Here is a 23,587-nt window from a genome sequence, read left to right on the forward strand (position 1 = left end):
CCAGAACCATTGGACTGTGCTACCACTGAGAGTCAAGTGCTGAAGAGGTGCTTGGCCTGTTTCTCAGGATCCGTAGTACATTGGGCCCAAGAACATAATGAGTAAAAGGCCCTCCATGGTTGGGCCAAGGAGCTCCTGCTTGTCCTGTGGCCCTCTGAAAGGGGTTCTGGCAATGACACACCCTTTCCATGGTTATGTCATAGGTTCATTGGTCCTGGGCATTAGGTGAGATAGACAGGTTATTTGAGGCATAAGGGTTACAGAAGACCTCTGCCTTCTCCCCGGTCTTCATTAAGTTGATTTTCAAAAAAATGCAGCCCTAGTCTCAGCTACTGGTAGCTTTCTTGCAGGCAATCCACCAGAAAGCTTGTAATTTAAGTCCGACCAATAGCGCAAAAAACTTTGTTTCAATGTCAATTCATTGTGTGGCATTAGTGACTTAAACATGTCAGAGAGTGAAATAAGGAAAAGACTGCGGACTTGCCAGTTGCTGAATTCGGTGCCATTGACCCATATCCATGGTTGATGAATATCCCTCTGCAGACCAATCCAGTGATCATGCATCTCTTTGTAACGCATCATGAAGTCCTGTAAGCACAACAAAATAAAGGGACAAACAAACACACAGATTAGGGTTAAGCACAATTAGTTTGTGGAGTGGCAGAGTGCAGACTGACAGATTTCCAAAATGGATAAAGAATACATTCAGGTGACAGCTGCGACCTGAGAAGAAAAAAACAAGGACACAACCTGAATTTGAGCATTCATTGCTTGACGCACTCATTTGACCCACTTGATTCATACACAATGTTAGTTGCTGGCTGATAAACTAAATCATTTGATTCACATAACTGTCCTACAGTATTTATATTCCTCTGAAAAAGACGTATCTACTCATTTGATATGCATTTGCCAAAAGAGAACTGTGGAAAGTTGGTGGTAAATGTCAAAGTTCATTTCTACAAAACTGTAGGGCAGCCACCTTGCTATGTAGATGTAGCATCTTATAACCATAAAAAAGATTATGTAGTGAATGCAATCCTAGAATGAAGCCACCAGGGGAATTTCTGTGATGACTGCATCACAATACTGTATGGATTTCGTTTTTCAGGTCTTGCCTACGCAGCGCGCATGCGCTGAGAGGAAAAAGACCTTTAGTAATCAGCACAGCTTTGCGGGCAAAAACGTGCACGCATTGCATTGCTTTGAATGGCAACGCGTGCATGTTTGGCGATTCCCTTGCAAGAGCGAGCTTTGGCACCATATCTTTGTAATTAACTTGCAAACATATGGTGCCCCTGCTCGTTCCTGCAAGGGAAACAGGCGCAGGCCCCCACCTCTCCCCCTGCTGCCTCTCGCCATCAGCGCAAGACGCTCGCGCTTGTTTTTATGGAGTAATGAATCATCTCCACTAAAATGGAGCAGCCATGAGATATCGATCACTTGCTTGCACTCAAAATGTCTGGGACAAACTCCTGTCCTAACATGGAGGTCTGTGGCCTGTGAGCATCACGCCCTGGTGTAACCGGCGCGCGTGGTCCGTGTTGGAACCCCACGGCGCCTCACCCTATCCAGAGTGCCTCGGCCCGCGCAGGCTTGCTTATCTCTGGGCGGGATGGGGGTGACCTCAACTAGCGCGAGACCTTCCTAAAAGTCAGAAGCGCCCAGGGAGCCGCTCGTAGAAACGGACAGATCCATCACCCCTTGTCTCTTATTAGTGGAGCGGCAGATGTGCTCTAGTGGACGAGCCGAATCCCCCCGTGTATGCTTGGCTGATTTCACGGCCCGGCCTATTGCAATAACATGGAATTATCAACCGGATCATGTCATCCTGGACAAATGCCCCAAGGCACTTGGGTGGAATATCCGCCTCGGTCTCGTACTAACGAGGGCACTTCAGAAAGCTTGCTGAAAGGAGGCGCAGATACTGGTTAAGGAGATAGATGCAGAGTGTGAACGGGACTCCAGGTAGATCTTTGGTTCTATGCAAGCTGAAAGAATAAATACATTGATGGAATCAAGGCAGCCGCAGTGTTAGAGCAACGTGCATGTTCCCTGTTTGCTCTCATATTCACAGGCAAGTTTGAGCTTCAGTCCTCCTGTGCAGTTGAGACCGGGGCAGAGAACACTGCAGCAGCGGCTGCCCAAAGGGTGTGCCAAGGTCCACCCACTGCCTCCCTCTGCCGCGAATGCTTTTATATGAAATCAAACGATCTCACGGATCGTTTGTTTGCATGTAGATTGTAGAAGTTGCAACATTGCTTGCAGGCATACAAGGCCTCCCCTCAATGTATTGCTCATTTGTCAGGCAGGGGCTGTTACAGCCCAGCCTCACACATATACAGTACATATCTGCCATGCTGCACTAGCAAAACGCAGTGCAGCATGTCAGATAAGGGAGCGTCAGGGCTTGTCAATCACACATCCTCGTGCCGGGTCAGAAGCTGGAATAGAGGAAAAATGTCTACCCTCTGCACCATCAACCCAATTCAGCTTCTGATTGGGTGGCAGCTCGTGTGTGTGCCTCCGGCTGCTGTATACAGACTAAAGTTGGAAATCATGGGCCTGTTCAGGTAAGTTTTTGTGTTTAAAAATGTGTGTTTGTCTGTGTGCTGGGAGTGACTGTGCATGTATGTGGGAAGGTCTGTGTGCATAGCAAACACAAAGAGATGATGGACTTGCTCACTTTGCCACTGGATTCAAGCTAGCCTGGCAGAAGAGGGCTGATAGCCCGAAACCGGTCCCAGGATGCTTATTTCCGGTCCAGGGAAGACATGGCTCGGCAGTTCGGGCTGAACTGTTCCCATGAGGCACAGGGTCAAGACTGATTTGCATATAGCTGTGTCTGAACTGGGGTGGCAAAGTGAGCTTAAGAATGATAATGGATTAATCCCAGATCTGTGACTGGGGGTGAGTGTTTGAAAAGTTTCAGCACTCCGTCCATCATCTCTTTGTGTTTGCAATGTCTGTGTGCATGCCTGCAAATGTGTGTGTATGCATGTCTGCTTGTTTGCGATGTGAAAGTTTGGCCCGTGCTTGGAAAGCTAGGCCTGGGTGCTGGATAGTGCTTTTGGGCCTCACCGCTTTAATAACCCACCAGCTGCCACTGGCCCCCTCATGTGCTTCAGTCCTATTGTGCAGTGGAGACAGAGGAATAGCACGCTGCATGCGCTTCAGTCCTCTTGTGCGGTGGGGACCAGGACAGAGCACAATGGATGTGCCTCAGTCCTCCTATGTGCTGGGGACTAAAGGCACTGCATTTTGAAAACGCTTCAGTCCTCCTGTGGGGTGTGGACCAGGACAGACATTGCATGTGCTTCAGTCCTCCCGCACAGTGGAGACCAGGGCACAGCACACTGCATGTGCTTCACTCCTCCGTGGTGGGGGCCAGGGCACAGCACGCTGCATGTTAGACGAGGCCACGAGCAGCGAGATATGTTGTAAGGCACGGGCTCATCGAGCAACTGCCCAGAGCCCCTCCTTTCAAAGCCCACCTCATTTTCCGAGGGACCCTGGCTGGGGCAGTGGTTGGCCTTTCTATGGCACCTCTACTTCTCTATCTCCACTCCTTCCTCCCTGCCTGACCCCTTCCACCACAGACTCTGTCGCTACCCAGCGCCATCTTAAGGATTTGGGGCCCCAGCATCATGGACACATTTTGTGTGATCTGCTGCAGGCTGGAAACCATTACTTTTGCCAACCATGTTTACAAAAATTGCCACCCTCCCCTTCATTGTTTCCTAATCCCACCACCCTCCCATCGCTGCGTTTGGTTCCCCTAATCCCCCCAACGTTGCTTTCAGTTCTCTCCTACCCTCCCGTAGTTGCTTTCAGTTCACCCCCACCCTCCCGTCATTGCTTTTAATTTTCAAATCCGATCAGGAAAGATGCGGCAGAGGCAAGCATGCATTCCTGAATTACACTGCGTGACCCAGTGTGTAGTAATTGAATAGCTATCCCTAGCGGCACATGACCCAGCATAATATGCTGCATGACTAAACACTTATAAGATACCAAAGGCGAGACCTATTGGCTATGCCAATGCTTGTTTTAATAGGAACAAAACTGCTGTAAATATCAGGTAGAGAACTCAAATAGAGCTGGTCTGACAAGCATTTCATTTTTATTTCTGCTGCAACAATTTTTCCAGTTTATTTATGAAGGCAACAAACACTCTTGAAGTAATAAAATTAAAAGTAAAAAAAACTGTGAAATTAAATAAATATTAAGGGCTAGGTTTACAGACAATTAAAATACAAAATAAAAGCACGGGGTTGTAAAAAACACAAAAGAGGTGGGACAAGGGGGAATTCCCCGTCAACTACATTAAAGTGGACAGATATAAAAACCAAGAGTTGTGTAATGCACCAAACAAGGAAAAAAAACAGGCAGGGAAATAAAGGAGAAGGTTCGGAAAGGTAACTCTCTAAGTAATTAAATAAAAAAATATGGAGAAATCTAAAATATATTGCTAGTCAGCAGTTCTAGTTTGCATTTTTAGTTATAAGCCAAGCCTTAAGCGTTTGCCAAGGTTTCTTGTAGAAGACACTATGCGAGCGTACTTATGTAAATAAAACAAACAACGTACTACGAAGCCAGCAAGGAACAAAGCATTGGCAAAGCCAACAGGTCTCTCCTATGTAAGAGCTATTGGCTTTGCCAATGTGTTTTAACCATGTTGTTCACCAGCGTGGCTGCTGTTCAGCATGGCTAAAAGTTAGTGGCATAGAGGAGAGTGGCGTGCAGTGTCGTAGAGTGGAATGGAGAAAAGTGGAGTAGAGTGCTGTAGAGAGCAGAAGCAATGTTGTGTATTGGAGTGCCAAAGTGTGGAGTTGCATAGAGTGGCATACATTGGAGTGGTATAGAGAAGAGTGGACTGGTTTTAGAGTACATTGGTGCAAAGTGTTGCAGAGTATAGTGGTGTGGAAAGCAGTGGCAGTGAATTCAGCAGCGTACAATGCAGTGTCATACAATGCAGTGGCGTAAGTTAGAGTGGTACACAGTAGAGTGCAGTAGTGACGAGTGGAGTGGCGTAGAGAGGAGTGGCATAGAGTAGAGTGGTGCAGAGTAGAGTGATGCTGAGGGCAGTGGCACAGAGTAGAGTTGAGTGCCTAAGAGTGAAATAGAGTACAGTGAAATGGAAAAGAGCGGAGTGGTGCAGGGTAGAGTGCAATGGCATAGAGAGTAATGATGTAGAGTAGAGTGATGCAGAGGGCAGTGCCACAGAGTAGAGTCAAGTGGCAACGAGTGCAGTGGCGTAAAGTAAAATAGCATAGAGTGGCACAAAGTAGAGTGTAGTGTTGTAGAGTGTCAGATTGCAGTGGTGTAGAGTGTAGTAGAGTGGCATAGAGTACAGAGATGCAGACTAGAGTGCACTGACAGAGTGCAGTTGTCTAGAGTGCAGTTTTGAATAGCGCAGAGTGGAGTGGCACATAGTGGAGTAGATTGCTTCAGAGTGGAGTGAAATGGCATAGAGTGGAGTGGTGCAGGCTAGAGTGCAGTGGCTTGAGTCAAATGGTCTAGTGTAAAGTGGTGCATAGTGCAGTGGTGCAGAGTAGATTAGAGGGGCGTAGAGTGGATTGGCGTGGAGTGCAGTGGCATGCAGTTGAGTGTTACAAAGTAAAGTGCATTGGAGTAGAGTGTATTGGCATAGAGTGTAGTGTTGCAGAGTGGCATAGATAGAGTTATGCAGATAGATTGGTGAGGCATAGACTGGAGTGGTGTAGAGTGCATTGGCATAAAGTAGAGTGGTACCTGGTAGAGTAGATAAGCGTAGTGTGAAGTGGCGTAGAGTGCAGTGGTGTAGAGTGGAGCAGTGCAGAGTGCATTGGTGTGGAGTACTGTAAAGTGGAGTGATGAGGAGTAGAGTGCAAGTGGTGCAGAGTAGAGTGAAGTGGCGTAGAATGGAGTATTCTTGGTGTGATAGCACACTGCAATTACTGACAACACATTTTCAATTGAAATGACCATTAAATTTGCACATACATAAGTTTTACTAATAAAACTAAACAGCACACAGACGAAAATGTGTGGAAATTGCATCACCAAGTTTTAATTTTTGGTTTTGATCATAATGAAGCATTGGTTTCCAACACACTTTAGAAATTACATAAAACGTGCTTCATTTGTGCATTCATAACGCTGATATATTCTGAAATACTTACAAAATTTATTAAAATGTTGAGCATGCTAGAAAAAACGCTTTCCTACACCCTGTATCCAGCCCGATCGTCACATTAATCCTCTCACTTTGAAGTCAGAGAAAGAAAAGTAAACAAGCACGCTTGGAAGACAGCGCCTGACATTTGACTTCCGTCTTTGAATGCACAGCAAATGTGATGAGATAAGAACAAGATTTAAAGGCCTGTTAACAGAAAACGGGTTTGTGGAAGAATACCGTAAACACGGTTTAGGCAACGGGAGGGACAAACTGAACCTGGAGAGCCTAAAGCAAATAAAGCCAGCAAATGGAAAGCCAGAAAGCGTGAGTTGCAAAGCCAATGGTAATCAAGGAGTGGAATGCATTCCTAGATTAACTTTCTGAAAGTCCCCAAGATGTCTTTAGCAGACCTGCTGTGGAGGTTGTGACCTAAAGAGAATGAGCAATGGTGATTAGGTAACCCAAAATCAGCAGTTACAACAAAGTGTCCGCAAAACAAACAAACAAACTTTTAACTCATTTACAAGCTATATGTAATGCCACATTTGTAGTCTAGCAAAAGACCTACTTGGTCGCATTACCAAAATGTATGGAATAAGGCAACAGTTTGGAAAATGCCTGGGACTTTAGACAGAGACCTTTCAAGCTGTATTGGAAGCATGGAAAACACAGGACAACCAGTGTCTGGGTGGGCTGACCCAACACCCTCTCTCGCTTCATACAGTACTTTAAAAACTAAAGAAAATTTCAAATTAGGTATGATGTCACCGAAAAACAAAAGCTGTCTGTAGGCAGACCTAAGAATTTAATAAAACAAGCCTGTAGATTTAACAATCATGACCTCTACAGGAAAAAAGATCTAATGACACAGGAATTCCCAAATAAATTACAACAAAAATACAAACAAGACATGGCACTGACAATCACCCAAGATTAATCTCAACATAATTAATGAGTTTGATACAAACTTAGAAAGCAAGCTCAGATATGTGCTATCCTTTATCACAGAAAGATGCAGTGACTTTTACAAAACTAATTTTGTAAAAAAAAAACAAGTTAATTCCATAACTTCTGAATACTGATCAATGTAGCAACAGCAATTCAGAGTAACTTGGGATGAGGGTGAAAAGAGTACGGAGAGCAATTTGCCACGGTACAATGTCCCATGAGCACTCCTAAGACCACACCAAATCACCCGGGAACATAAAAGAATCGCTTACATTCTCATGGAAAATACTCAGACTGATTAACAGAAGACAATAGATGGGTTGGGCAAGGCCAACCCCTTTTCAAAAACCGCAAAAATTACAAAATGGTAACAAATCCTGACATAGGCAGGACACCTATTGCTGACATGCAGATGGGTGGCCAAGATAAAAGAGGCACCCTTCCTAGAAGGCAAATCTATGTGCATACAGGAAAGAAAATTGAGAGAGCTGTTTAAGGGCTGCATAGGTGAGATTGAAACAATTCATAGTAAGAAATTCATACACACAAGAATCTACATTATGACAGCTGTCGAACACACACTTCTTCAGAAAGACAACATGATCTTTCAGGGGACAGAAACTAAAAATATCTCCTCTATCACCTATGAATAATTATCATTGTTTGAATTGTCAATTCCTCTTCTGTAGGACTCCTCTGGTACAGTAGGCACTGTGGGCACATCAAATAACTACCAGGACTGGTCTTGCCACTAAATCATCGTCATCGTATAAAACAGATAGTCGGGAAGAAGGTTGACCCCAACAATTTTAGAGAACCTGGGTTATAAACAGTAGAAAAAAAACTGAGGTTCACTGTGGATAATATATCATGTAAACAAGGAAGAATCTGGTCTAAGGAACATTATAACCAGATAATTAATATACCAAGGCAAATGTTGAAATGGGCACAAAGCCAATATTTTTGACTGTAATTAATTTATTGCATATTTTGTATTGCAGAATATTCTAAGTAAATCGATCAAATATTATCAAATAAGATCCAGTGCTCACAGTTAAGTGAAAAGAACGTGCAGTGACAAGTTTGTAATAAAAAAACATTTTTTTATACAGTAAACAAGGAATCAATATGTATAGAGTTGATGGCGTTTCGACCTCTAAAGATAGGAGGTCATCATCAGGGCAAGGAGTGTGAGCACCTAGTATCTATGAGAAATAAGAAAAACTGGGTTCAGAACAGGATTTGGTTTGGGCCTACATATGCTATTTACAAGATAATGACAGACTTTCCTGGTAAGTAGATGGGGAATAACTCATACACCTAGAGTTGTCCCAGTAGGGAGGACACCTTGAATTGGGCCATCAATTGGCCTGAAAGGGAAAAAAAGGAGGAAGTTAACCTAACTTGTGGAGTCCCTGAACGGATGTGGAAGGGAAAAGAAGGAAGAAAAGGAGGTGGGAGTGGGGGTCGGAGGAGAAAAGGGGAGAGGAGTGAGAGGGATAGGGAAGGGTCAAGGTAGAAGGGCCTGAGCTGCCCTATAAAATTAATTACATCAGTTCACCTGCAGAGGGACAGGACGTCTAGCAGGGGAGGTTTCCGCTTTAGAAACTTGCAAGGGTAGTGATTTACAATTGAACCATCTCAAGGCACACAATATTATAACCAGAGTTAAGCTGGCAATCTAGAGAGTAAAAAGTAATAGCAAAATTATGAATGGATCCGTTAGAGCTGAAACATACACCAATGGCATGTTATTGGAATGTTACTTACTAAGGCCGGTGGAACGTTGAACGTATGCACAGCTATTGGGGCATTATGGAAGCGGCGACATCGGGGCTCAAAAAAATGAATTAAAACCTAAGGGAAAGAAACAGGGAAGGACAAGTCTCTCTAGTTAAAGGGGAGGTATGCAATCAAATTACGAATGGTTCAAACTGTTCAATATGGACTATCAAAAAAACGTACTCGTGGGCGAGTGGCAGAATGCCTACTGGCCTGTACCCATCAGTGGTTAAGGACGGAGTCTTCAGGTGTGGCGTTCGCAAGAATGGTGAGGATGCCATAAACGCCAAGGACTTCCTGTTCAGGATCCCAGTGCGAATATGCGGATCTGACCAAGAGAGCTGGACCGTAAACCCAGGGTTCACTGCGGCTGTGCACCTAGGCGTGAGATGCATGGGTAGTATAGAGCAGAACTCATTGGATTAGACTGCACTGTAATACCAAAGTATTAATTAGATCTGATAAAAAAGGGGCCGCACTTAAAGTTAAGGCCCTATTGTATGCAGGCTGTAACATAGGTGCTCCTATGAAAAAGGTGCAAAGAATGAGGTAACCTCAATGGGAGTGCAGACAAGGTGAACCTCCACTTACATCTGGGTCAAATAGTGTTAACACACACGTCAAATTTTTTTTACAGAGAAATAAATACGGTTCTATGGAAACACTACTACTATTTGTGATGTATAAAGCATTGTCTGGCAACTGAACAATTTATGCAAATATACGCCTGACTATGGACCTAAACAATAGTCACATGAACACAGAAGAAAACACACAGGTGGTTCTTTTAAATTACATACAAAAACCACATATTTATATATGTACAGAAGCGGATAGAAGAAGGGTAAACAAAAAGGGGAGCGGGAGGGAGAGAGGGAAAAAGGGAGTGGGGTAAAGCATCTTGCAACAAGTGATGCCCGTAAATCCAGATAAGAAGTACTGCATCCATTATAGTGGTTTGTCTTCCATTTGCATTCCGTTCTGTTCAGTAACCTTTGATTGTTACCACCGCTTGGTTGTGGTTTTAGGATATGAATCACTTACCATGAGAAGCCATTTTCCGTATGTCCATTGCTCAGGATATGCTCAACAAGTGTTGCCATGGTAACTATGCATTGAATCCTGCTTTTGTTTTGTGATATCCTAGTCTTTATCTTCTGTGTGGTTTGGCCTATATAGGCTAGATCGCACGATCAGCGTATGCAATAAATTGCATTACACGAATTACAATTGGCGAAAATAGAACGGCTTTGACGCACATCTCCATATTCAATCGTTTTGTGTTTCGGGTTGAGCTGCAAGCTATGCAGTTACCGCATTTGTAATATCCTAGAACTGGTGGAAGACCAAGGAGAGGGTGAATGGTGTGGTCTATTTGTTTGGGTTTATGTGCTCTTACAAGATGGTCTTTGATATCAGGCACACTTCTAAAGGAGAACGGTGTTTCCATTGCCATGTTTGCAGTTAACAGTACATTGCAATGTTTGTTAATACTTTAGGTTAGTTTATTGCTGATGGGGCACAACATGGTCACACATGTAATCCTTGTCATGTGTAATCTTTACTCTGGTAATGTGTATGTCCCTATGTGAGTACCGTGCATGCTTTAATTTGCGTTTAAGAAGATGTTTAGGGTATCCTCTGTCTTAAAGTTTCTTAAAGAGTGTGGTGACTTCTCTGAAGCAATCGTCCTTAAATCTGCAATTGCGACAAATTCGCAAGAACTGATAATAAGGTAGTCCATCTCTCAGTGCTCGAGGGTGAGAGCTCAAGTATTACAGCAATACGTTCCTCTCGGTGGGTTTATAGAACAGTGTAGTGCATAGTTGTTCATCTTGTATTTTGGCTGTGACATCCAAGTAATCAATTTCATTGTTACTGCAATAGTATGTGAATTTTAGATCAGATTGACAGTTAAGCCAATGGCAGAAAGAGGTAAGTTATGATGTGTCACCTGACCATATATCAATGTACCTTTTCCACATACGCATTTTAGTATATTAAGGATTTGTGTCATTGAGGATATACGTTGTCTCCATATTATCCACAAAGAGTATAGCAAAGTTTGGGCCGAAACCTGCACCCATAGAAGTGCCCTTACGCGGTCAGTAAAACTTACCCGTGAAGAAGAAATAGTTACAAGACAGGGCTATTTCTAGAAGTGAAATGATAAAGTTTGTTGGAAGCTGATGTGGGGCAAGTCTATGTTCTAAATGGTTTCTAATTTCTTTGATGTCACCCTGTTGGGGGCTGTTGGTAAACAAAGATTTTATATCTAATGTTACCAACAAATCTGTCTTAGGGTCAAAATGTTCTGCCTCTATCAGATTGATGAAGTGTGTAGCATCTTTTACATTGGTCAAGGTAGTTAATACAAGATCTTTGCAAAAAATTCTATTTATCTAAAAAGGAGCTCCAAAATGGCTCCGCATAGTATGGGTCTACTCGGGGTGAGAACGACCTTTTGAATTTTGGGCAATGTGTAGTAGACCGGGGTCCGGTGATTGTTATTATCGAGAAAAAAAAAATATTGTTAATAATAAAGCCATCTTCCTCTGCTTTCTTGGAAATTCTCTCAATTGGGTTTTGCCAATGCCACCACCCTTAAGACATAGCTTGATCAATATGTTGTTGTTAGCTTTGAGCTCCCATAAGGTCTTTTTTCATCAATGCTAATATTGTGTGGTATAAATTGATACCTACCTGTCATGTTTTCAAAATCTTTCAGTAAAAGTCGTTCAAAAGTCATAATCTCAGGGAGCATAAGAGAGGACTATTTTGGATGACTATTTGGATGGAGGCCAGTAGTGTCTTGAATGGCGTTATCCTCTTTGTTAAAAATTGAAGTCAAAAATACAGGTTTGTGCCTACTTTAACATTTGCCTTGGTATATTAGTGCATTATCTGGTTATCCTTAGACTAGATTCTTCCTTGTTTACATCATTTATTATCCATAGTAAATAACTATTTTTTATTATATCATAAACCAGCACGGTATAAGGTGTTTACATCACTCTGAAGTATGATCAGAACATCTGCCTCCACCTCAACAAAATGTAGATGCCTTCAGCTGTGCTCTGTCGGAGGTATGTGTTGTGTGACGTGCCTAACAAATTCAAACAAACAAAAACAAAATCATGTTAAAAGAATCCATTATCCTGATCCCCAGGACTTTTGATAGTTGGGGATACTTGTGTGAAGGGGCCTAGAACTGAATAAGTGGCGTTAGAGGAGGATACAATGAGCATCCTCTTTAAAATCCAAACACATGCAAATTAGTTGGTGTAGGTCAAGCAGGTAGGGATCAAATTAACCGAGACAAGAGCAACTACCCCAGCCAGAAACATAGTCCCAGGAAGTCTTTGGTACCAACGACAACCATATTACTTGCCTTAAAACTTGTTAAATCACACTTTACTTCACTATCCTGATGGAAAAATGTCCAAAGCATCATCAAAAACATGACCACAAAAACAATTATCTTACACTCCAAGCAAATACCCCAAGAACCCCCCCCCCCCACAAAAAAAAGTATGAAGGGTTGTTTTTGGCATCCATTTATCCACTATCTATTTCAGGATTTGAAACATTCATAGCACTAAATAGCATAAATCCTTTGCTGCCATCTAGATGTTCTGATTCTATAACAATTACTAGACCCTCATTACTATTCATCTCTACTACTGAAACCTCTTTACACAATAATGGTCAAACCAACCTCAGTGCTCTGTGTTAAATGCAACATTCAGCAGAGAAACTTGCTCCTAGAATAAAACCTTGCAAACAGGTTTCACTGGTCCCGGTTGCTTCCTTTCAATTTTGTATCTAGATTAAATATCTAGGACAGTTGTTCTTACTCTGTGGTCCAGGAAACCCTGGGGGCCCTTAAGCCTATGCTGAGGGCCCCCAACTAGTTAAAACATTAAATAATATTAACAGATTAAGTGTATATAAATTAAGCAAAATTGAAAGCTTTAAAACGTTTTGTAATGTGAAGGAAATTGAAATTGGAGGCTACAAATGAAGTTAGTATCCTCAGATTGATTCGTGGGCAGGCTAAATGCAACACACAGAATATAGTATGGACAGTGAGTGGCGCAATTGACGTTAGAAAAGCTCCAAACTTTCCAGTTAAAATTTATATATTTTTCTTGTTTGCGAATTAAATTAAATAGTTGATCATTTGTTTGATCAATGCTCATTTTCAAATGCATTATGTATTGTTTATTGGTCCAAATCATTGATTATACTTTGCCTGGGGTCCCTGGATGCCAGCAATGTGTGAGTGGGAGTCCCCGGATTCCAGTGAATAAGGGGGGCAGGGGGTCCCCTGGTTCCAGTAATGAATAAGTAGGGGTCCACAGAATTGAAAAGGTTAAGAACCACTGATGTAAGACATGTACACAACCCCTGCACACATAAATGTGTTTTCTTTAGTAACCTATTTTTCTTTCAAATGTTAACCATGCTGAAAAACAACTCATTTAGCCAACTGGCAGATTCATTAGAGCCATCTCTGGGGTACACCATTTAGAGTAGTTGCTGTATTTCTGCTATTCAGGTTCTTCATTTATTGTGTTCAAAACTTAGGTAGGTAAAACAAGCTCATAAAAAAGGTCATCAGCAGTATTTGTAGCAGCTTCCGGAAGAAAAAGTGAACAGTCAAAAAGAGGGAAGATGATTGCGCTGGGATGGTGTTAGGGCAGTGAAGTCCTAAGCAAGGCAAGCTGTGCTTATTTTTATCCCCATAATGTCCAACCTATGGGAATTCCATTGTCCACACTCCTACTAACCAAGGTTGTACCAATATGAAGCAGATGTTCCAAGGAGATATTCCAAATAACTTGTACTCAAATCTCCCTACAAGGTTGGCCAACAAATCAGTGTTCAACATCAGGCAGACCATCGTTAGCCCTTATATGAGGGGCAATCCACCAAACTCAGCTGACCTGGGATTCCCGAAGCCAGCCACAAGGCTAAATGAGTATGCTCAAGTTTTCACTCCGGACAAAGAAACGGCTTTATCTTCTGGGAAAATGGTTGACCGGTGGAGCGCCTTCGAGGAACCCAAACTCAATCCAATACCAAGATACATTTCAGAAGGGCCCAGTAACTTATTGAATAGGGATATCACTGGGAGTGCCTCCATGATGTGACCTCAAACGACATATCCTATGTTAATTTTTTTGCAAGAGCCGAAGAAGGCCAAAACGAAAAAAAAACAAGATATGGCAGGTGTCGGGGTAACATGGTAAAACCTTGTGGGAATCTCAGAAAGCAGTTGTCGATCCTAGACATGAAGGTTTACACGTGCCCCTCCTTTTCTTTAAATAAGGAACTCTCAGAATAGTTCTGAATTTGACTACTACTCAAATCCCAATAACAGAAGTAGAAGCAAAGTCAACAGCAGATTCATCAATCCAAGCGGTCCTGAGTGTAACCCGACTAATACACGTTCAAGGCTGCAAATCAGTCTCAGTCAACAATAGGCTCCTAGAACGATAAAAGAACATGACGCCCATAAAGAAGGGGACTGGGTCGCTCATTCCTTGCTTGGAAGACACCTGTGTCACCCCTAATGGATGCATGGGAGGAAATATAATATCCTCTAATGCAGCTCACACACCATATGAAGTCATTGTTAGTACATCAGATTTGCTTAAATATAGTACTCCCCATACCATTACCTAATACAGACTGGCAGCAGTTTCTAGGTCACACTTGGCGAGGCAAGAGTGTGACAACGCCAGAAATCCCCTAAAAATCTTAAGTTGGAATATGGCCACCCTTGTGCATAAACAGATTTGCACATTAGTCATACTTTGTGTTAGATTTTCCTGTTTGTATCTTCCAGGATGCCCGCATTACTTATCAGGTTTACATTTTTGGGTACAGGGCATTCAGTATCCCTGTTTTAACTGTTGTCAGAGGTAGAACCTGAGGTGGCTGACAATTTGGGTGCCCACCAGTTTAGCCGGCACTACAATGAAAATAAAAACGAATTATAAGGACATCTAACAACTGCTGCTAATAACATTTAAAACCGGAACACAGTTTACAAAGGGGAATGAAAAATAGGACAGAGCCTGCGTTTTTGCATCATTTAAATTCCTGCGTTAATTCTTTATCACAGGCTTTAACCAACAAAAAACTATAAAATGGTCACGGAAGAAAAGAATCTGGCATTGGGTGTCCTTGGTGTACAGGAGAGGGATATTAAACACTGTAAATGAAGAGGGCTCCAGTTGTCTAATTTCCTCCTAGTATATGACCTGCATTGGCAGAATGAAATCAGACTCCCCTAGACATTACTCCCTTAATAATGGTCTTAACTAGAGCATCATAGGCTACATAATGATTGATCTTTCTAGGTGGCACCTTGCAGTCAACCGGACAGTGATCGAGCATTCAGGAAGCGACCACCATCCTTTAGTTCTTCAACTGTTACACCAAGCTTTTAACTTGCTGTCGGGCTAACCCACGGGCGCCAGTGATAGAATTCAGACCTATGTACGAAACAGGGGAAGAAAAAGTGGGACCAGGATTCTAGTGTCTATTCCGTACATGGTATGATAGCAAATACTTGACCCTCAGCAAAGTTTAAAACTGCATTTGTCTATTTCCAATAATATATATGATCAATTCTCTAAACATATTGTTGATCGCTCCACTGCCAGTCATGGACGACACGCTTGGCTTGACAAGGACTGCGGACATGTAAATGAATCTTTACTTATGGTTTTAAAAAGCAAAGATAGAACAGCAACTTTAGATATTAGGTTAAGCTCTAAAGATTGAATGAGTTGCAAAAAATGTAATGGGACATTCTAAATGCCAATACCTTAAGGAGGCCGACTCGAAGACTATACAAACATTTTGGACATTATTGCACACGGCAGAAAACAATTTGGTAAAACCCGAAGTTCAGAGCCATAAAGATTGCTGGTTTGATAATTTTGCAAGGCTGTCCCTTGATTGGTCAGCAAATGGCCAGGACCCTGGAGTTGCTTTTGGGGAGGTCTGTAAAAATGGACCCTTTCACACTCAAAGAAACCCAGCAGCTATTAATAAGCAAGAAGGGCAAGGTCCGAGGTCCCAAAAAATTCTAACTGATTTATGTGAAACAAACCTCATCTTGTAGGATGGCTTTTTTTTGTTTATTTAATGCCATATTAAGAGGGTCTCCACTACCCAATATTTAAGAAAAGCGCTAGATGGGATCCCATTAATTACTGCCCTAATAGCCTTCTGGATACTCTACAAAAAATGTTTGCCTCTATAGTATTGTCCAGACTCGAGGCATGGGTTGAGTCCACCTCTATCCTGTCTGTAAACCGTGTTGGGATCAGGAAAAAAATAGGCGCCATTGATTGTGTCTTCAGGCTGCATTTAATTTTGGAAATGTTTGTAAAACTAAAAATAACTCCTTTATATGTTGTTTTCGGGAATCTTTGACCCGATTTATATAACGCCCTGAGGCACTCATCAAGAAACTCTCTGGGCGGCGGTAACCCCCATGGACCTTTTAAACAGCTTGATTTGCCTACATGACAGGAAGGACAGTTAGAAGAGGAACCGCAATGAAAATTTCACACTCCGTTCTGTGAACTAAAGACTGCTCTCTGGTCCCCTCATTGCCTTGTACATAAATCAAGGAGTTGAGTTTTGCCAGTGTATTAATGATGCTCCCAGCCTTGGTGAAACAAGGACCATGGTCATTCAAACCTTGCCCGTTTGTCTATCTGCATGACAGGTTTTTAATATTTGCTAAGACTTTTCTCTGGTTCACCAGCACTTCCCTTGTATTTAGATTTGGGGATCACTGATATCATCACTGCCCATGCCAACCTGAGATCCACCTTATATTGCTTAAGAGTCGGGGGCACATCAGAGTTGAGCAACCTTAAAGTTGCACTTGATGATGTAATGGGTTACCCAAGATATAGTCTTGGGGTGGTTCAGATATATTAGGAGCATGCTGGGACAAATTGGTCTTTCACATCACTGGGACTTCCCCATATCGGCTGTAATCATAAGGTATCCTATGTATTTATCAGGTTAGACCCATCACAAATCACTCGCAAAGGGTATGTATCTTGATCCTAACAAGTGAACATGATTTCGGTTTAGCTTGTTAGACCCTCATAAACTATATTGGTATCATGCTTCATCACTGGGTCTCATCCTGGTCCCTAAATACCAGGATGGGCTCAATTATATTTTCCAGGGAACACGTTGGATATTCTCCTGCCGGGGTCTTAGAACAAAAATACCTCGGAGCACATAGGTATCCCTTTTTAGGTCTCGCCTATGCAGCGCACATGAGCTGCATAGGAAAAAGACCTTTAGCCATGGCTTCACTTTTGCAGGCAAAAACGTGCACACGTTGCATTGCCTTCAATGGCAACGCATGCACGTTTGGCGATTGCCTTGAGGGAGCGAGCGGCGCCATGTGTTATTAATTATCGCAAACACATGGTGCCCCTGGCTCGCTCCCCAAGGGAAACAGGCGCCGGTCCCCTCCTCTCTCCCCTCCCCCTGCCGCCTCCTTTCAGCGCGAGGCACGTGTGCTAGTTATATTTGAATCTGCCTGTTTATTTCTATAAAATCACTGGAAAAAAACCTGGTTCACCAGCATCGGTTCCACGCCGCAATGATGCCGGTTTTAGGGAGTACATCATTTTACTCAATTCCGAGGGCTTATCCGCGTCTCTCAGTGACTCCAGGCTGCTTCTGACGAAAAGACAAAAGGCCGTGCCCATGTCAAACAGTGCGCTCCGAGGGGTGCGGTGTTCTACGCACCCACACGCCCTTGTCAGCCAGTGCCTACATGTGTCACGGCAGCGTGAGGAAACTCTTTCTCCTTGCCCGTCAACATCATTCTCCAACCTGTTCCTTAAAGGGGCAGGCACCGCAAGTCCTCTCTTGTTTTTCGAATGGCAAGTTAATAAGTGGCTCGTACTTGCAAAGGGAGAGATAATTTACTGGATATGAAAGTGCAGATATGGTCTGGCGGAAATTGCAATTACAAGTTCACGAAAATTCTTTGATTTTCAATGCCTGGAGAGACTCTCTCCTCTTCGAGTCGGTGTAATGTCTCTCGCGTCCCTGCTTGGTCTCCTGTTGCACCCTTTGTATCGGGTGCTGTGATCGATCTGTGTTTGGCAGCCCATTTCCGCATTCATGGTCACTACTTATGAAGTGCTTATTCTTCAAACGGGGATGGTCTATTGCTCCTTAAATGACAGGTGATACTACTTGTAAACTTAGCCGTTTTGTTTTTTCAACCGTGGAAGGATGACATTTGGAGCCAGCCCTGCACAGATTAGAACCTCGAAGGTGGGTCCTCAAATCACAGAGCTGTCTTGGCATGTCTTGTTTTCAGCTCCGCCCTTCTGCCGGGATGCTGTTCAGAGCAAGTTTTACATCGAAAAGGGCATGGACATGTTGACTAGAGGCACATGGTGACATGAGAGCAGTATAAATATGTGTGATCTCCAATGATTCAAAAATGTACACACAACGAGGGGGTCGTATACGGATACAGCTCCCCAGCCCTGATCATAACACTAACCGCTTTGAGCTCCCACAATGTTGCTGGCTGGAGACAGAGTTGGGGAAAGTCTTCTCCCTGCGACCAGTGCTTTAATTGGGCCGGTACTCACCGGTACTGAGTACCGGCACTTCTTAAATTTATCACTGCGAGTACCGGCACTTCTCTACTGCCTTGGAGCGTACCGGTACTCATGACAAGGTAGGCTTAGTGGCTGTGAGTGCTGGTGAGCAGGAGTGGAACTTGTCTCTGACAGCAAAGGCGCCGCTTCTGTCTCCCGTCCCCGATCTGAGCCCCAGCTGAGCTATTCTGCAGGGCTCATTTGAATAATGTTCGGTGCTCACCATCACGCTGTGCTTGACAGAGCATGGTTGAGATTCATTTTACCTGCTAGTGTGCGAGTGAGATTTTAAAAGCACAGCACATCAGGTAGGGTAAAGTCCGTGCAGGGTAATACTTTAAACATAAACATTTTATCAGGGGCAAGGGCGGATCCTCACACTTCCCGTACTTTCTCTGGATCAGAGGGTTCATGCCCAGACAATGCGATCGTAGAGGCCCCTGGAGCGCTAATCTAACTGCTTTCTGCAGTGAGGCACCTACCTTCCCAATGCAACGTGCCTCAATTACCCGGTCTGTGCATAGAAGGCTTTCTTAAATGCCAAAGAAGCTGAAAACTAGCGCCGCCAACCCTGTGTTTTCCACACATTCCTAACACTTTCCTTTAGATGCGCCTGGATCCCTTCTTGCTCTGTCACACTGTTGTGGAGGAGCCATGTCCGGTCGGCGCCCAGGCTGTGGCAGGATGTAGCATTTCTTACCTGCCAGCCGGGCCCCAGGGCACCCAGGAATTCCCCTGCTACATGGAGTTAAAGGAGGAAGCCTCTGTTCCTGAATCGATCACCTGCTCACCTCCTCCTGACCTGGACATGATGTGCTATTGCTGTGCCCAGCAGAGCCCAACTTCTGCCCCAGACTCACCACCCCAGCGCTACCTTTTGTCTAAACTAGCAGTTTTGCTGATTTATTAGCAGTGCCAAGTGTTTAACATCCTTGCTTGACAGTGACACTACGAAGCAGCACCCTTTATTTTCTCAGCATAGTTCGACTTGCTAAGTTAGAGATGTCATGTGATTATTGTTCCCTCTGTAGAGAGGTCAGGGTTTTCTCTACTGGCAGTTTTCACTCTGACCATTAAGTTTGGTAGAGAGTTACTATGCCTCCTTCAAAAAAGCATACTGTATTGTATGTGAATAGCTCAGTGGGTTGCTGCTTTTGTCACAGAGAGCCCTTCCTTACATGTGGTTCAGCCGCACCTGAAGCTGAGGTTGGGGTGGAGGGCGCTGATTTTTATTCGAAATTGAATAATAGCTTCAAAAGCGCCTGCTGCAGAGTTTGACTTCCTTGTTGCTCAAATGAGTGCGTTTTCTGATATTTGTCTATTTCCATTGACTTCATTCCATGATTATGCTCGCAAGAAAGTGCCACTCTAAGTGTTACACATCTAGTTGTTGCCTGACTCTCGTAAATCCGCTGAATCGATGAAAATGTCACACATAAGCAATCTGAAACATTAGCAGCTAAACTCAAATAGCTGTCATTTCTGATATTTATATGATTCCTTCGTCTTCATTGCTTAATTTTGCTCGCAGGAAAGTGTCACTCATAGTCGTTGAAATGTCACTCATAATCAAAAATTAGCTAGCATTCGCGCCAAGAATTTTCAATTCTATTAAGGACACGGAGGCGAGGATTATGCTTTCTCCTTCTTTACTGTATCAACTCACAGCAGCCAATAAACATACAATTAGTAACACAACTACATTGTCCATGTGACTTTGCGTCAGCCACGCCTCCTTAGCCCTCCATAAGAGCCCTGGTCACTGTCCCAGCCTCCTCTTTCTTTGCTCGAACTGTGTAAAGTCTAATAATCCACAACTTTCACAACCTCTTCCAACCTGGAAGTTTAACAGGAACCCAAGTCCTCCGCGCAGTCTTCAACGTGAAGATATCCGCTTCCAGACCTTCCGTCTGATCTGAACGATTAACCGGAACACAACTTCCTTTCAAAAAGCTTCAATGTGAAGGCCTCTTCATTCAGACTTCTTGTCTGCACCTAAGAAAAACCAAACATGAACAACCCGTAAACTCCATTTACCACAAAGGTTCATATAATCATCAACGGGTGGGTAAACATGAACAATCATATTGTACATAGCCGGGTGGGATAATCCTCGCCTCCGTGTCCTTAATAGAATTGAAAATTCTTGGCGCGAATGCTAGCTAATTTTTGATTCTATTACAGGACCGGAGGCTTCGGATTATGCTAGTTTAACGCTTATTAAATACCACAGATGTTATATCTCCCACCGGCTTATAATAAAACTGTTTGAATGTTGACTCTGAAGACCAATCCGCACAATGCATAATGTCCTGAATACTAGAACCTAGCATAAATGACTTTGAAGCCATTGCACCTCGCACAGAATGTGCGCCAAACATTTGAACATCAACACCTGCTTCTTTCAGAACATAACGCAGCCATCTGGCTATAGTTGCAGCAGTCACTGGTTTAAAAGGTTTTTGTATTGCAAGCAAGAGCTGCGTAGAACCCTCAGACCTCAAAGGTCGGGTACATTCCTCATAGGTTTTCAAGCATTGGACCACACATAATTTTTCATTACTCGGAAAAGCATTATACTCAATGTGTCTAGACAGTGTTTTAGTACGACCCGTGATAGTAAAGGAAACTCCCTCTGGAGTAAATACTCTACCTGTAATATCCAATGCCCGCACATCCGATGAACATCTACAGGCCGATAGGCACAATAACATCGCCAATTTTGCGAAAAGCTGTTTCCTTGACAACTGACTATTCACCGGCCAACTGTTGAACAAAGAAATGACTAAGGACACATCCCATAAGCCCGAATATTTGGGCTTGGGAGGATTTGCCATCCGAATACCCTTAAGAAGCTTGCATACCATAGGATGCATGCCCACCGGTTTTCCATCCACCGGTGCGTGCCCCGCCGAAATGGCTGATCGGAAATTATTTACAGAGCGATAGGCAAGGCCACTCGCAGCCTTTTCCGAAAGAAAATTCACAACATCGGATAGTCCGGTCCCCACGGGATCCAGACTCCGTTCCACGCACCAACCCATCCAGCTTGTCCAGGCTGATGAGTATCGCTTCCTGGTGGAAGGAGCCCACGCTTGCCTGATGAAGCCTGAAGCTGCCTCCGAAATTCCCGGCATTTCCCACTGTTGCCGGAAATTCTCCATGCCATCAGCGACAACCTCTCCGATGTGATCAGAGGATGTTGCTCCCCGTGAGGTCCCAGGAGGAGAGACTCTGACCAAGGGAGTCTCCTGGGAAGATCGCAGCTCATTTCCAGCAGTATCGGGAACCATGGTTGCGATTTCCACCGTGGTGTCACTAAGATCACCTCCGCTTGCTGCCTGAGAACATGAGAGGTTACTCTCGGAATGAGGAGGAATGGCGGGAAGGCATAATTCACTGCTCCCGACCAATCCTGGAGGAACGCGTCCGTGGCTTTCGCCACTGGATCCGGTCTCCAGCTGAAGAAGTGGGGAATCTGTCGATTCAACCTGGAGGCAAACAGGTCCGTTTGACATGGCCCCCAAAGCCTTTGCAGCCAGTGAAACATGCTCGGCATCAACTTCCAGTCGCTGTAATCCCTCAGATGTCTGGAATTCCAATCCGCTATGAGGTTGGACTGCCCTGGAATATACTCCGCTATTACCGTTATTTGGTGACGCAGGCAGTAGTGCCAAAAATCCTTGGCAATCTCCACTAACAGGGGCGATCTCGTTCCCCCCAGCTTGTTTATGTATCTCACGGCTGACACGTTGGCCATTCGTAACAGAATGCAGCAAGCTGTCTGTTTGGGCGACAGCGTCCGAATTGCAAAGGAGCCCGCTAGGAGCTCCAGACAATTTATGTGCAACTCTAACTCCTGGGGAGACCATCTTCCGCCTGTGGAGATGTCGCCACAACGCGCTCCCCAGCCCCAACGACTGGCGTCGGACTCGATGACTACTTCCGGTAAGGAGCCGAAGATGGCCCTGCCGTTCCATGCTTCTACGTGCCCCAGCCACCATTGCATCTCGTCTTGAACCTCCTGAGAGATCGGTACCAGGTCCGAATAAGCTAGACCCTTCTGAAGGTGCTGAATTTTCAGTCTTTGCAATGCCCTGTAATGCAGTGATCCCGGAAATATTGCTTATATGGAGGATGCCAATAAGCCCACTATTCTGGCTATGGTCCTGAGGGACACCATCTGCCTGTCTAACATGGCTACTATCTCTTTCCTGAGATCCTTGAGTTTCGCTTTGGGAAGGTGCAATTGCGCCTTCTTGGAGTCTATCACAAACCCCAGGAATTCGGTGTTGGTGGACGGAATGAGAGCAGATTTGGTCTGATTGATTACAAATCCTAGACTCTGTAAGAGAGACATTGTCATTTGCAAGTGCTGCAAAACTAGAGTCGGGCTGTGAGCCATGATCAGGATATCGTCCAGGTAAATGATCATGCGAATCCCCTGCTCTCTCAAATGCGCGACCACCGGCTTCATCACCTTGGTGAAGCACCAGGGAGCCGAGGAAAGCCCGAAAGGAAGGGCCAAATACTCGAACCACCGACCTTTCCACTGAAATTGTAGGAAACGGCGGTGTGGAGGAAAAATAGGGATGGACAGGTAAGCATCTTTTAGATCCAGCCTGACCAGCCAATCTCCCGGTTTCAAGAGGTCTGCCAAAAGGTGTATCCCTTCCAACTTGAAGTGTTTGTATACTAGAAAATGGTTGAAATCCCTCAAGTTCAAGACTAGTCTGTATCCACCTCCCTTTTTCTGGACCAGAAACACGTTGCTGCAAAAAGCCGTGAGGTTTGTGATCGCACAAAGTTATTGCGCGCTTTTGCAGCAAGGCCTCTATTTCCTCGTCTATAAAATTGCATTCGTGTTGGGAAAAATGGAGAGGCCTGGGCCATGTGTCCTGACAGGGAGGCTCGTAAAATTCCAGATGGAATCCCTGAACCGTCTGAAGCACCCACGCATCCTGGGTCAGAGTGCGCCAATTGTGTAGATAATACTGAGTGCGACCCCCCAATGGCAGAAGAG

General features: G+C 44.1%; 1 protein-coding gene across 4 annotated transcripts in view; it reads right to left on the bottom strand.

Moving 5' to 3' along the window:
- The window catches only part of LOC146812979 (C-type lectin domain family 2 member B-like), a 123,125-nt gene that overhangs the window by 38,748 nt on the left and 60,790 nt on the right, over positions 1–23,587 (bottom strand). For all 4 annotated transcript variants that reach the window (XM_085620005.1, XM_085620002.1, XM_085620003.1 and 1 more), the window contains one exon: positions 485–588. In XM_085620005.1, the coding sequence (XP_085476131.1) occupies positions 485–588 (104 nt within the window). The remainder of the gene's footprint in view (positions 1–484; positions 589–23,587) is intronic.

The sequence above is a fragment of the Triturus cristatus genome, chromosome 7 (genome assembly GCF_964204655.1).
Source record: "Triturus cristatus chromosome 7, aTriCri1.1, whole genome shotgun sequence".
Classification (NCBI taxonomy): domain Eukaryota; kingdom Metazoa; phylum Chordata; class Amphibia; order Caudata; family Salamandridae; genus Triturus; species Triturus cristatus.